Consider the following 14,985-nt stretch of genomic DNA (forward strand, 5'->3'; position numbering starts at 1 on the left):
GAATATATCTGAAATCAGAATAAATGTGGACACAATGACAGAAATATTGAGAAGAGATGGAAAAGAAGATACATAAGGCAAACATTAGGCAAAGGAAAGCTGGCATGTAACTACATAAAAACATTAGATGAAACAGAATTTAAGGCAAGATGCATTATCAGGAGTAAATAAGGTTGCAATGTGACAACCTATTTACCAAGATGTAACAACTCTGAAATTATATGAACCAAACAATAGTCTCTTAAACTATATAAACCAAATTCCCACAGATTTTTGTTGTTGTTATTTCTCTTTTTTTTTCTCCCCACAGACTTTGACAGGAAAAAAAATGACAAACACAACCATGGTAACAAAACATATAAGCATCAAAGGACAACAAAAACAAACTAAAAAGATGACAAAGACTGGTGGAATATTTTTGCAATGCAAAAGAAAAAGATTACCATTCAGAAAATACAAAGGACTTCTAACAAATGAATAAGACAAAGACTAACAACACAATAGAAAAAGTAGACTACAAAGTGACAGTGCACAGAAGAATGCTAAATGACTCTCCTTCCAAAAATGTGAAAATATGTTCAGCTTTGTAAGTGGTGAGGAAACTACAAATAAAGCCACAATGAAATACCATTTCGTATCTATCCCTCTGGCAGAAATGAGAAGTCTGAGCAGGACGTTGGCAAGGACGTGGAGCACCAGGTATCTCACCTACGAGGCCGAGGGAGCACCGTCACTCAGAGAGCAACCAGGCAATGTTTACTAAAGCTGTAGCCATGCCTGTGCCACGGCACCCAGCACTGATGTTTCTGGGAAGCGAGTTTACTGAAACTCTACCACATGCACACAAGGAGTTGTGTATGAGAATTTTAATTGCAGCATTGTTTGAGAAAGTGGAAGGGAAAGGGGAGCAAAAAATGAAACTGTTCTTTACAAGAACAGATATTAAGGTTTAATCATAAAATGATTAAACACTAAATAACTGAGATTAATAAATATACATATCAATACTGATAAATCTTGTAAAACAATATAAGAGGCACAAACATGTACAGGATATCAATTGTGTATATTTGTTTATAGATAGATCTTGTTTATAGATTCGTATGTATGCAGTGAAAGTAAAAAAACATGTGAAGATAATAACAGAACACAACTTCAGAATGATAGTAGGGATGGAAAGGGATTAGATTAAAACTTTAGCAGTATCTGCAATGTTTTAAATCTTTTAAAAGCTCTGAAGCAAATATGACAAAATGTCAACAGTTTAATCCTGGTGGTGGGTACACAGCTGTCTGACATATTACTTTCTCTATGTTTGAATGTTTCATATATTAAAATATTTATTAAAAATTAACTAATAAATGATCAAGTCTAACTAATATTTACCATGTATTTTCCACTCGTTGAATCCCCCAAAGATCTAAACCATCTTCAGTAAGAGTTCCAGTCTAAAAAAAAAAGAAAGCACACATACAAAATATGGATAATGCCTCCAAAAACAAAAATCATGAAAAGCTATGCTACATATGTACAATGGAGTACTACACAGCTGTTAAAAACGAAACGAGTAAGATCTCTGTATACTGACAGAGAATAATTTCCAGGACAAATAGTTAAAGTGGGGAAAAGGGTGCAGAACACTCCTTACTATGTATGGTTTCTCTACGTAAGGTGGGGAGCATATGTGTAGATCTGTATATTTATGTGCTTATATTATTTTAAAAAAACAAAACAGTGGACCAATGCACCAATTAATCTATCAATCAATAAAGGATGCCTACATAGCGGGGAGCGATTAGGGCATAGGGAGCCAAAAAGGGAAGAGGAACAAGTTAAATGACATCAGGAGGAAGCAGTCAGCCAAATGCTTAGCCTAGTCTGTTAAAAACATGAAAGATCAGAAAGCTTGACTACTACTACTCTAAGGCATAACTCGGGATATGATTGATTAGGCAACTGGGCAGATAAACAGTATCCCAACTATGAAACACTGAAAAAAAAATGAGACGAAATGAGACAAAAACAATTCATGTGCCAAGTAAGTTGAAAAAGAGGAAAATTAGAAGAACATTAAAAAACTGGTTGATAAAAAACATAGAAAACCTTAATCTAAACATTTAAAAGCTACAAGGTAACCTTTAAGAATGATTATGAAACTGAACCAACCTTGTCAAAGCAAACGAGATTCAGCTGCCCACAGATATTTATCCTTTGGGGACTGATACAGAAAATGCCAATTTTTTTCAGTCTTCTTTGAGCATACACAATGCCAGCGGTCATCGCAGCAGGAAGTGCAGGTGGCACAGTAATTGTAATGATATCAAGAGACTCGATAATTATTACCCCAACTTCTACCTACAATTCACAGCAAAATAAATGTCAGACCCAAATATTTACTAATCTGAGTATTTATTTAGTAAAAAAAACCCTATAAACCATTTTCAATTTCATATATAATAACTGCGTATGTATACATCTATTAGCCCTTTATTATTTTTTCCCTTTAGAGATTCTGCACAATAGAAAGCTCAATAAACTGTCAATGGAATGACAGCTGTTTTAAAAGGAAACTCATTTTGATAGCTCTACATACTTCACACACTACGCACTTCCACGTCCAACAAACGTGTGTCAGAGACTGACTCTTACTCTAAGCACTGTCCTGTGCCAGACTCTACAGGGGATAATAGTAAAGAGAAAGTTGACAAGGTTCCTTAGTAATACCTTCAAATAAGTAATTGCAAATAATTTTAATGCAATACATCCCAGAGGTTAAAAAAAGAAAGCTTTTGGTATGTGGTCACCACTCTTTTTTTTTAAGTCACAAGATAGTAAGTAAAACACCATCTAAACCAGAGCCATCCTAAAGAACTTCCTGCTCTAATGGAAATGTTCTGTATCTGTACTTCCTAATATAATTGCTACTTGTTTCATACGGCTTTTTAAAGTTAAATTAATTTAAATTAGAATTTTAGTTCTTCAGTCTCACTAGCCGCCATTCAAATCCTCAGTAGTCACATGTGATAATTAAGGATTAAACACTACTAAGAGTCCCATGTGCATACCTCATTTAAAATGCTATTGATAATAGTGTAGATAAACCCAATGCCAGCCACCGCCACAAGACACAGAAGAAACAAGTAGGCATCTCTGTAGAGTTTAAAATCAGTTGGTTTGGGATACAATATGGAACGGACAAGCTGTCCTTTAGAAGTACTAAATCCTTTAAAAGAAAATTAAAGAAGAAAATGACTATATTTTTATAAGAAAATGAGAATTATCTCCCAAAACACAATGTCTTTTTAAACATTCAGCAGGCATCAAATACGATACACCGTGCAAGAAGAGATTAAACGTTTTCTACCTGTTCTAACTACTATGGCTTTGACAAGTTCTCCAGTGTAGAAACGAGTTTGAATAACAGTAGTCCCACAAAACAAAGTGTGCCGCTTATGCATTTCTGGACTATATAATTCATCTCCCATTCCTTTTATGTCCACTGAAGGATTTGGCAAATTAGTCTTTGTCACTGGAACACTTTCTCCTAAAAAAAATAAATAAATAAATTTAAAAAATCAAAGCACAGAAATATCAGTGTCAAACACATAAACCTTGAATTATCAAATACCCTAAATGTTATCATACTGTTTACAATACCTATTAAAATAAAGTTCTCATATGTCGATAACAGTTTATTCAATTAGCTTTTTGTCTACCAATTTCCTTGCCCCAAAATATCAAAATCCTATCCCCCACAGTAATTCCTGAAAGTGATTTGTGATTCAAAGGTAATCATTTTGAAATGATTGTGTCATTTTGAATAAGGAAACCAGGTAAGTTGCCATAGCCCAGCACCTGTTCTCTTACCCCTAAGCACTGAATTGGAAAGCACTCTGCAACGTCAAGCACACAAAGAGATGTGAAGACCTACTCCTAACCCCACTACACACACACTCACACACTCACACACTCTCAGGAGTAAGGAAGAAAAAAGGCATCTGGAGAAGAGAGAATAAGCATATGGTAGTTCTCTTAAACAATAACAAACAACGAAATTCTTTTTAATGCTGAAATTTAATTCTCTGCAGCATTCACACTTCTCACTTCAAAGCTCACAGATGTGTGGGGATATTTATATGTGTGATTGTGTTTTAAGACAAATTCTTATCAGTAGGAAAACATACATATTATATAGGAATCACTTTCTTACCAGACTATGGCAATAAAAAAAAATTCATGTGATAAAAAATATATCAAGCTCTACCTTCAGATTGTGAATTTCCAAAGGGAAGTCATTTTAAAGTCTACTTCTCCCCAGTTTAAGAAAAATATAAAGTCTTTATTCCCATTTTTTACACATCAAATAGAGGTATGTTGCATTCTGTATGGGCTACAGACTTCTTTCCTCTTGCCTTACTATAAAGCATTCCCTCATGTCAAGAAGAGTGGCTAGGAGCACGCCAAGAAATGTACCATAGCTAACACCAGCACAGTGATCTAGTACCGCAGCTGAGTATAATGCAGAATTTGGTGCCCTCAGAATTTAAAAAAAACTAAACTTCAATACCATCCTATTCACGTGACATTCATAAGGATACAAATGGCACAGCCAGTTTTGAAATAGCATAATCAGTAACTACTTAATCCTAATATCATTATAAACAACTCATCTGATTTTTACTCATTTTGTTTAGTTTACCTGTTAACATGCTTTCGTTTACAATGCAAGTACCATTAATAAGTACTGCATCACAAGGCATGACTGTCCCATTTAATGGAATGACCATGATATCTCCCGGCACAAGGTCTGTAGAAAAGATCTCTTCTATTTCTGGATTTAAAGAAAGAAAAGTCTGAAAAGCATATTCTTTAACTTGGAATAAAAATAAGCAAACAAAAGTTCTATACAAAGGTCACTTGATCTATAGTGGATGTTAACAATATAATGGAGTTAAATAAGAAAATTCCAATAAATGAAGAATTTCAACAAATAAGATTATTATTCCTTAGGCTAACAAGGCATGGTGTTTAAGTGTGTCAGCTAGTTTGATCCCTGATAGGATGCCAACTGTGCACGGGTCATGCCAAGCCTTCTCTGACCAAACAGCTGAATGGGCTCTAATATTCATTACAACACTCAATGATCAATTTTAGCTAACAGCCCTCTTAGAAAATAGTGAGCTGTCATGAGAACTTGTATAATGTGTAAATAAACAGGTTTATATGATCCCTTGGAAACAGAAGAAAGCAATGAGAATTTTAGCATTCTTTCTTTTTTAACAGCATTCTTCTTCTCACTGCCATTATTTATAACCTATAAAGTCTCATTGCCTTCTCTCTATTCCTAAAACAGTCTTAACAATATTTTAGATATTATTTTAAATAAATTTATAAATAAAAATTGTGATATTTTATCTAGTTCATTATTTCTTTAGAATTTTATGTACTATATTCAAGTTAGCTAAACACTTTTAAAAGATCTTCCCAAGTTAAAGATTTTTCTTTAGGATTGTGTTATATTTGGGCATTCTCTCCCTCTGTTTATTTTTTCTACCTAGGTTTCATACCATGCTCAAAAGAGTTACACTAGTTTGTAAACAAAGATGAGTGAAGAGAAAATTATGGTTTGTGACACTAGTCTGTAGGACAAACACTCTCCTTTCTAAAAAATGAAGAACTAGTTCACTAAGCTATGAGGAAAATAATTCTAATGATATTTAGTACATAGCAGGTACAATAACCTTCATTTTAAAATAAGATCCCTGCTTTAAAAACATTGCTCTTTTAAAGCTGTTAACGCCACTTTAAATTCTATTCCTCTTAGGTGTATCAAGAAGCAAACTATCAATGGCCTGTTGGACTATACAAAGGAGGTAAGGAAGACAGAAGTTGAATGGTACGTATGTCCTGGCCTCCCCCATGTCGTCAGCAGCAGCCCAGTCGGAAGAGAGGAACAGCAATAAACTATACCTGTCAGACTGGAGCTAGGGCAAGCAGACAGATACTTCCAGCTAAAGTAGCAAGTGACCAAGAAGCACGGGGAAGTAACCTGCTAGGTCAAACTGTGTTTACAGCCAAGAGAATGGAGACTGATATTCTCAATAAATCAAAGTGGCTATGCTGCCCCCATGGTGCTGTGCTGCCTCCCCTTTGTCTCCTTTACCTCTTCAATATCTCACCAAACTAACATGTCCAAAACATTATCCTTCCCCACAATCCTGCTCCTCCTATTTAATGACCTCAACACCCCTCCCCCCAGCCTGATAGCGCTCTATCACCTTGGATCCAACAAATCATCAAATCCCATTCAATGCCCACATTTAAGTGTCTTTCAAACCCACCTGTTTCTCTCCAAGTCCACAACCTTCGCTTGATCCATTTCATGCTCTCAATACTACTATTGACTAAACCAGTCTGAACATGGCAGTCAGTATGGGTTTTTTCAAAAACTATGATCAGATCACTCCCCTGCTTAAAACCCTTCCATAGTTTCCCACTGCCTTTTGGAATAAGTCAAAATTCTTCAAACATGCTTTAGAAGGCTGTCCTTCACCCACTTGCAGCATCTGCACACTGAATTTTTTTCAGTTAGTATGATAACCAAACTCTAATTTCCAGGCCTTTGGGCCCTTAGAAACTCTTCTTCTCCCTCTCTCCCATCCCCACCATACCACCTGCTCCCCTACCTCTTATCTGACTAATTCAACCACTTCAGAAATATTTACTCAAAGAAGCCATCCCTGACACGTACAGTAAATGAGCGCTCCCTAATTCCCTGAATTCTCCTTGTCATAGCCTTTGTCACACTTTGTTGTTACTGTTTATCATCTGTCTTTCCAACTAGACTGACGTTCAGTGATGGCAAGGACCATGAACACCTTGGTAACCACTGCATCCCCAGAGCCTAATACAGTACCTGTCACATTGCAGAAAAAGAAAAACACAATTTTACATAAACGTACAAATCTGATACAAACTCATATGAGTACAAATCCAAACACCTACTTTTATTTCTTAAGAAATTAATGTATATATATTAGTGCTTAATGGATATTTATTTTGGTTTATTTTTCCAAGAGTCACCTGAAGTACTTACCTTCATTTACTCTGCAAACTGAAACTCTCACAGTACTGTGAGCTGCCACCATGTCATGCAACATAATATATTGCTGAAATAAGAAAAAAAATTCAAAACTAATATAAATCCACTCTTTGAGATATTAAAAAGCAAGGGTACTATACAATAAGGTAAGTTAATATAATAAATGTGTATTACTCTGCCTTTAAAAATGTCAAGACTAAAAGATTCAAATATTATTCAATGTCTTAGCTCAAGACCAAAATAAGAAGCACTTTAGCCCTGAAACCAGTAGAACCAATATTCCGGCCTGTGATAAGCAAGTATAGATCCCTCTGGACTCCAGGCAGTCAAGTGGTAGGTAGTCTGACTCTAAAAATCACCTCAATAAAAAAAGTACATATTCATATAACTAAAGCAATCACTATATTGAGAATTACTTTGTACCAAATACTATGTTATTATGAAACAAGCACAGTTGTGAAACCTATAATGAGCTGGACTTACCTTTCTAATGGAGTACAGGGAGCTTAGAATTGATACTACAGACATAACCACAATGGCCAGAGCATAGTAATAGTACTCATCAGTGCACCACAGTACAACACTGAACAGCTGGAAAATGTAAAATGGGTTGAGAACCTGAAAAATAAGATTTTTAAGTCAAATTGCGTGAGATATTTATAACCATACAGATTTTCCACTTTTTCATTTAAGAAGTAACCAACAAGGTACTTAGGGCAACATGTACTAACCACACAGGAGGGCAAGATGTTAGCTTAGTACTGTTTTACCATGAAACTACTACCATTTGGCTAAATAAGCTTAATTTAAATTATCCGCATCCATTAGTCATACCAAACCCAAATACAGATTCAGCTAGAAACAGCTAACATGTGAATTTAGCTGTTTTTCATTCTGCTTCAGCAATAAAGTACATTTATTTCCAGTAATTAAGGGGAGACTAAAAGATACAAAACTTTTAACCAGTTGGAACAAATGTTTACTTTTTATGAACTCCAAACACTAATTTACTTATAAGTCAAAGGTTCACTACAGTCCAAAAGGGAGACAAACGTGAGATGTTACACTGGTTTGCTTTTTCTAAAGAAGTAATTAAGGCTCTAAACCTGAAAGAGAAAAGAAATAAGGGAGTCCTGGCAATAGACCTCATTTGCCTAAATTTCACAATATTTTATCAATTTCTTTAATAATCTCTCATTGTCTTAAAACTGATGCTTCCATACTTTTCAAAGCACTTCATATGTACTGGAGGTGCCAAAAAACACATATACAAGTGGACACTTTGGTCAACGTTGCTCAAGAAGTAGTTCGCCATAATCAGAAGTGTCTGGACGCTGATAGTAACCACTGTGAGCACCTCTTATAATTGCAGAAGTCAAATGTGACTTGTATTCATCTTTTGTTATCGGTATATATTATTACAATTTTAATGCAGTTTTCCTTTCTTAAAATATGTATACGTTTTTTTGGCACCCTCTGTATATATAATTTACAGAGAGAGAGAGAGAGAGAGAGAGAGAAAGAGAGAGACCCATTTTACTTCCAAATTAAATGAGATAATTAGAAAAGACTCCATTTTTACAGATAAAGAAGCATCAGGGAGAAAGGTTTTCTTATGACAAAGCTAGTTACAGATGGAACCATATTACAAACAAGGCTTTCTAACTCCTATCACTACCACACTTTGCTATGTTCTAAAGCAGCACTGTATGGCCACTCTCAGGAACTCATGGAAAACAATCTGTTATTTCTACTAAAAGTATTCACCCCATACAGCTAACTCTTGATCTTTGGCAAAAAAATCAGAAGACTGGAGAGACTAATTCTGCTGGGCAAAACCACTTACTCCCTTCCTTTACAGGCACAACCTTTACTCACACCTTTTCTATGACACTTACAGCAACAGTCACTACAATAACTATTGATACGTTTCTTCCCAGGCTAAAGCCAATCATCAGGTCATGTTTTGTATTCCAAAGTTCTGGGACAATATCTAGTTCCCAATAATGTATCATGAAACACCACATGAAGAATAAAGCATGACAAACTGTTTAAAAATTGAAAACAAAAAAGGACACGGCTGGATTTAGATGAGCAACTTCCTGAGAATTAAAAGAAAAAAAAATACAGATAAGAAAAAAAAAAAAAGAAAGACAAAATAAAAAGGTAATTTATATGGCAAATTATTTCTCTACCAGAGTTATTACCTTTGCCATCCAAATGGAAAAAAAGAGAGAGAAAGACAGAAGTTAGGAAACAGAAAACTAATAGTGTCCCCTTACTTAAATCATGGCTCTTTTCAAGTTGACAAATCTATTGATCCCAATTGTTGAGACATGCACAACAGTCTTACCTCCTTAATTAGAAGCTTAAAAACAGAAGGCACTTTCACAGAAATTTCATTTACTCCATACAGCAATTTTCTATAACAAGAAAATATAATAGTGATACATTATATTTCATAATAATAGCATAATTTAGGGAAGGCATTTCACCGCAAAACACTCAAACCACAGCTTGCTCTTAAATCTAGAACTTAAACATTCATGTTTCTAAATACTTGTCTTCTACAATTCAAATTCTCTAGCTACAGTATTTAAATCAATCTAGTCAATATTAGATAAATGTAGCATTAACATTTTGTTTCATTCTGTACCATATCTTTTTGTGTGACAAGTATCTTTTCCACTAGTTTATAATAACCATGTCAGTAAAGGCTCTTTTCCATGCTTGAATGTAATAGGTCTCAACAATTTTCAATTGCAATTAATTTTTGCAAGAAATGCACTATTTTTCTAGTAAGAATACTGTACTAAGTATGTTAATTTCAAAACATTGTACATTTAACTTTTTAAAAGAATACTTAAGTTGCTTAAATCCTTCCACTCAAATTCCTTATGATATAATAGTACTTTCTATCTGATAGAGTAATTCTTGCCTATTAAAAAGTATTAAGTCTGAATGAATGAATTCTTTTACATTTTAACACTTTGACAAAACATGCTACAGGAGTGTAAGAAAGTTTCTAATTTAATTTCAAAATGCCATTTATATTTAAAATATGCAATACACTGATATGTTTTTATACTTTAGTAGAGAATAACATGATAAAAAAGACTGTCTCCCAATTTATAAATCCTCATTGTGGTAAATCTGTGCTCATGTTTATAATTCCCAACATATCTGTGCTCATGTTTATAATTCCCAACATATTTCAGAAAAATCTAAGATGCTATCAATAAGATATACCCATTATTTTATGCACCATCAAGAAAGATAAAAATGCTGTGAAGTAAAGGATGATACTCCATTCCTTGTAGGACATATCCCCCATTTAGAGAAGTTAAAATGTAGGAAAATGTGCACCTTAGGATTGATGAAATATGGCATATTTTCATGGCATCCACTTAAAAATATCAGCTTCAACATTTCTATAATACTTAAACTGAGAGACAGTTTTATCCAAATAAAATACCAGTAAGTTGTCAACTACTACATCTATAATATTTAAATGTTAATATGTACAACTCTATGGCAAAAGGGCGGACTATGTATACTACTTTATTGAGGACTTTTGATAATAGATCTAACTTTAGTTGTATAAAAGTTACCTGTAGGCATGCATCCCCTTTGTCAGTCCTGCACTATGCTTTTCATAAATTGACGTACAAGAAACACCTTCATCCAGTCCCCTAAATAAATCCAAAGTTTTTACTTTAAACAAAGCTTAAAATATCCAAATGTCTCAATGCCTCATTTTTCTATATTCCTGATTTTAAAGTGTGACTACCTTACAAATAGAAACCCTTAACAAAAATTGAGATAATGAATGAGAATTTTAAAACCTCAAGTTCCTAAGATAAACAATAAGAAAGGTCTAAGTCTCAAATGTGGCAACTTCTAAGTTATCCAATGTATCTATCACATGATAGAACGGCTCTAAATACTCAAGTTTATATAATATTATTATCCTTTAAGGCTGTGTACCAAAGCTGTAAGAGTTAATAATTAAACTAATAAAGTTAAATGTAAAGTATGACTAGTTTGAGAATTCCAAACTAAAGATGAATAAACATTTTAGTTTTTATTTATATAGCTTTCCCTCTTCAATTTTTTAAGCTTCACACTAAGAAATTCTTTCACTTATTTTTCTTCCTACAAAAACATCAATCCAAACCCTTCCCTGATCTAATGCACACCAGGGAGAGAAGTACAGAATTTACATGAGTCCCAGGCAATGTCTAAAATCTGTAACAATTCTAAGTGGGATTCAACTAAACTATCTACTTTTCCCTCCAAATGTCTTAATTATGCTTCTTTTAGTGAGATACTAGTCAAAGAACTCTGAAGAGAATCTTACATATCATTTAATTCCAATCCTTTTCTACTTTTTTCAGATGGGAAAACTAAGCTCCATGATTAACTGCTAGCATTAGGATAAGCTTAAATTCTACATGTTTCTATGGTTGGCAAAGACTGCATGGCAATATGTTTGACATTTTTCCCCAAAGTTGATGACCCCTCTAAAGGCAGCAGGGATGAGCTCCAAATCAATTTAAAAAAACACAAAATGGCAGCTCATTGGCAGTGTTCTGTAAGGCAGTGGCTCTTAACTAGGAATGCTCTTCAGAACTAGGCATGTGGAAATGCCCTGGTCCATTCTAGAATATTCCAATTCTTACTGTCAAGATTAAAAATCCAGGTATGAATATTTTAAATGTTCATAAGGTGATTCTCTTTATATTGATAATATTAGAATTCCTTTAGCATCCTCAAGCAATAATACTTAACGGGCATTTATAATAATCAGCTTAACAAAGGCAATAAAAATAGACTCCTCATTAATTTAGTACTTACATAACTTGAAGCCTCCACAAAAATAAATTTTAAGGGACTACTCTAATTTGTCCTACCCAAAGCTTAACGCATTTGACAATGTCCCATCTTAATCCACATAGTAAAGTTAAATTTCTGTTTGTCTATCACTCCATCCCTCAAATACAAGTAGATGTAACTGTCAGCAAACTGGGAGGTAATGATTCAGACAGGCTATAAGAGGTACTCAAAATTCACTTTGAGATGAACCCTCAAGAAGACAAGAACTCAGACTCAGAGTGGATTTTAGGATCACACTGCTTCTAACTTTTATGTAAATTTTGCCAAGGTATAAATTGCAGGTGAGATTTATTCTAAAATGGTTAATCAGTATTCAAATAAACACCAAGAGTTGTTAATGAATAAGTGAATAACAGTTATATAAATAAAAATCTCTTCAATTTCATGTAACACTAGAATGAATTCTTTTCTATCTAGAACATTTTTAATATACTCATAATATAATCCAAACAAAAGAAAATTACTTACTTTAAGAAATCAAAATTGTGAAGGGTATCATTCCAGAAGTATTTTACACTATGGTGGGTGAAATAACGAAGCTATAGAACATACAGAAATGAATGTTACATCAAAAAGCATTATCATTACTTGTTATCAATTAAATTTACTAACACAAATTTGTCATGTAACATATTAAAATTAAAGTGTTCACATATGACATACAATCTGTTTCTTCTACTAATACCTGAACTGTTATATGTAGTGATAAATGGGTATTTTTACATGCATATAAATTTATCTCAAACAAAAATAACTGCAAGCACAAAATTATACACTATCCAAGATGGCATAAAATGTAACAATTCTGATTTTTAAAGAAACTTTGAGATTAATATCACAATACCTGTTCTGATTGCATCTGTGAATGTGTACTTATCTCATGTCTGTTCTCTTCAGTCAGATTTTCATTTAAAAGAATAGCATGGCCATTCGAAACTTTATTAGCCATAGATTTTGGACTCAAAAACGGATTAGTTTCCACAGAAAGCAAGCGAATTTTTGCACAAAACCACATTCTGAATTCATCCTTAGAAGAGAGAAAGGTAATAAGCCAATTATGTATATTATATAACGTCCTATATTTTTATTTGATTTCCATCTCTTACATATTATTTATTCATCTCTAATTGAGAAAGCAGCACTTCCTACTCACCAAATGTTAAACCATTTCATGAAGATGCATAAATTTAAACGTGAAGTGCTTTCCATTACTCACCATTTAAGTGACATACTTCATTGATACAATATCCCATAAAAGGTCATGAATAATTTCTTAATTTACCCATCAACATACTGAGATTAGATATTAAAGCCTCTTATAAAATGCTTCCAATTTGGATAAAAAAACAAAAAACAAAAAACACTGGGTTGCAGCCGCATTACTTAGTAAAGACAGCTGGTCTAGCGAATAAGAGATCTAAGATATAGTGCTAACTGTCCAGTAACCTTGACAGACAAACATCTAATCTGTCAGTGCATCAAGACCTATAAAAGAAAAGGGTGGTTTTGATCATCATTACGATTCCTTATACTCTAACTGCTGTGGTAATATGCACTTCAAACACAGGGGCTTTAGAATTACTATGATTAGTACTCCTCATTGTATCTTAGCAGTGATGTTCTCTTCATATACTAGTTTGAACAAAGTCCACACAAAGACGTTCCTCTCCTCCCAGACAATGGGCTGCAGTAACCCCGTGCACTTACAGTAGTCCTCAGCAGCACCACTTCACAGTCTTTAATTGCAGCTCTAATACAGGTCGCCTTCACCCGCCACTCAGGCATCCAATACAGGAGGAGGAGGAGAAAGCCACCGGTGCAAACCACTCCTAGAGAAACTATGGCAAGCTTCCAGCGACACAAATTATAGCCATAAATCTCCTGTATGGACACAGTAATCATATGATTAAGTATCAAATGATATGAAAGATAAACTCCAAAGTTCTTTGTTTTCCAAATAGGTGTTATTGTCTTGTCACATAGACTAAAAATATTTTCCCAATCCATTAATTTACCTATAAATTTTGTTTCGACGAGATCACAGTTATACTTTTAAATAGTTAAATATGTTAATATTTACATGCTATGGTTTTACATTTGATGTTATGCTTAGTAACATAACACTTTCCCACCGATGAAGAATATATTTACCTTTTTAATTCTTCAAGAATTTATCTTGTTATGAGGTAGTTTTTAAAATAAACTTTTAATTTTGGAATAATTTTAGATTTGCAGAAAAGTTACAAAAATATTAAGAATTCCTGTATACGCTTCATCCAGTTTCCTCCAATGTTAATATCTCAGTACATTTATCAAAATCAAAGCAATTAATACTGTTCACCATTATTAAGTAAATCTAGTCTTTATTAGGATTTCACCAGTTTTTTCACTGCCTTATTTCTGTTTCAGAATATCACATTGCATTTAGATGAGATAGGTTTTAACTTCATTTTTTTTCCAATTATTCGTTAATCATCCCAATACCACTATGACTATCAATTGGACCTCCTGACCCAAATTATTTCAATTGTTTCAGTTATCCCCCGTCCTAACAAGGGTTACCAAGTTTAGCAAATGAAAACGCAGAGGTCCTAGTTAAATTTAAATTTCAGATTTTAAAAAAAACTAGTATTTTTTTGTTGCCCTATGCAATATTTGGGACATTGGGACACTATACTAAAAATTGATTCCTTGATTATCTGAAATTCACATTTAACGTTTAACAGGGTATCTTAAATTTTACCTGACAACAATATCTCTCCCCACACACACAGAGTTCAGAAGTTGTTTTTATTAAGCTGATTTTAAACATTTTTATAAATCAAAATTAGAAATCTTGTATTTGGGATTATATTTAAGCATTAGCTAACATAACTTCTTAAATTACCAAACAAAAAAATATACTTCTTTCCTCTAAGTTTTAATAGTTGACAAGTGAAACAGGAATTATACTAAAATCAACAAAGAGATGTTAACATAATCCCAAT

The 14,985-nt window shown here is 33.6% G+C and overlaps 1 protein-coding gene across 4 annotated transcripts in view; it reads right to left on the bottom strand.

Moving 5' to 3' along the window:
* ATP13A3 (ATPase 13A3) overlaps positions 1–14,985 on the bottom strand; it is a 78,646-nt gene that overhangs the window by 40,033 nt on the left and 23,628 nt on the right. For 3 of the 4 annotated variants that reach the window (XM_019723300.3, XM_019723306.3, XM_019723285.3), the window contains 12 exons: positions 13,706–13,879; positions 12,843–13,025; positions 12,467–12,537; positions 10,714–10,794; positions 9,456–9,525; positions 7,586–7,720; positions 7,097–7,169; positions 4,700–4,831; positions 3,365–3,544; positions 3,066–3,223; positions 2,167–2,355; positions 1,387–1,448 (listed from right to left, as the gene is read on the bottom strand). In XM_019723300.3, coding sequence (XP_019578859.3) covers positions 1,387–1,448; positions 2,167–2,355; positions 3,066–3,223; positions 3,365–3,544; positions 4,700–4,831; positions 7,097–7,169; positions 7,586–7,720; positions 9,456–9,525; positions 10,714–10,794; positions 12,467–12,537; positions 12,843–13,025; positions 13,706–13,879 — 1,508 coding nt within the window. The remainder of the gene's footprint in view (positions 1–1,386; positions 1,449–2,166; positions 2,356–3,065; positions 3,224–3,364; positions 3,545–4,699; positions 4,832–7,096; positions 7,170–7,585; positions 7,721–9,455; positions 9,526–10,713; positions 10,795–12,466; positions 12,538–12,842; positions 13,026–13,705; positions 13,880–14,985) is intronic. The other variant, XM_074329650.2, reaches the window with a different exon arrangement.

The sequence above is a fragment of the Rhinolophus sinicus genome, chromosome 17, assembly GCF_057876585.1.
Source record: "Rhinolophus sinicus isolate RSI-liver-muscle chromosome 17, RSI-T2T, whole genome shotgun sequence".
Classification (NCBI taxonomy): domain Eukaryota; kingdom Metazoa; phylum Chordata; class Mammalia; order Chiroptera; family Rhinolophidae; genus Rhinolophus; species Rhinolophus sinicus.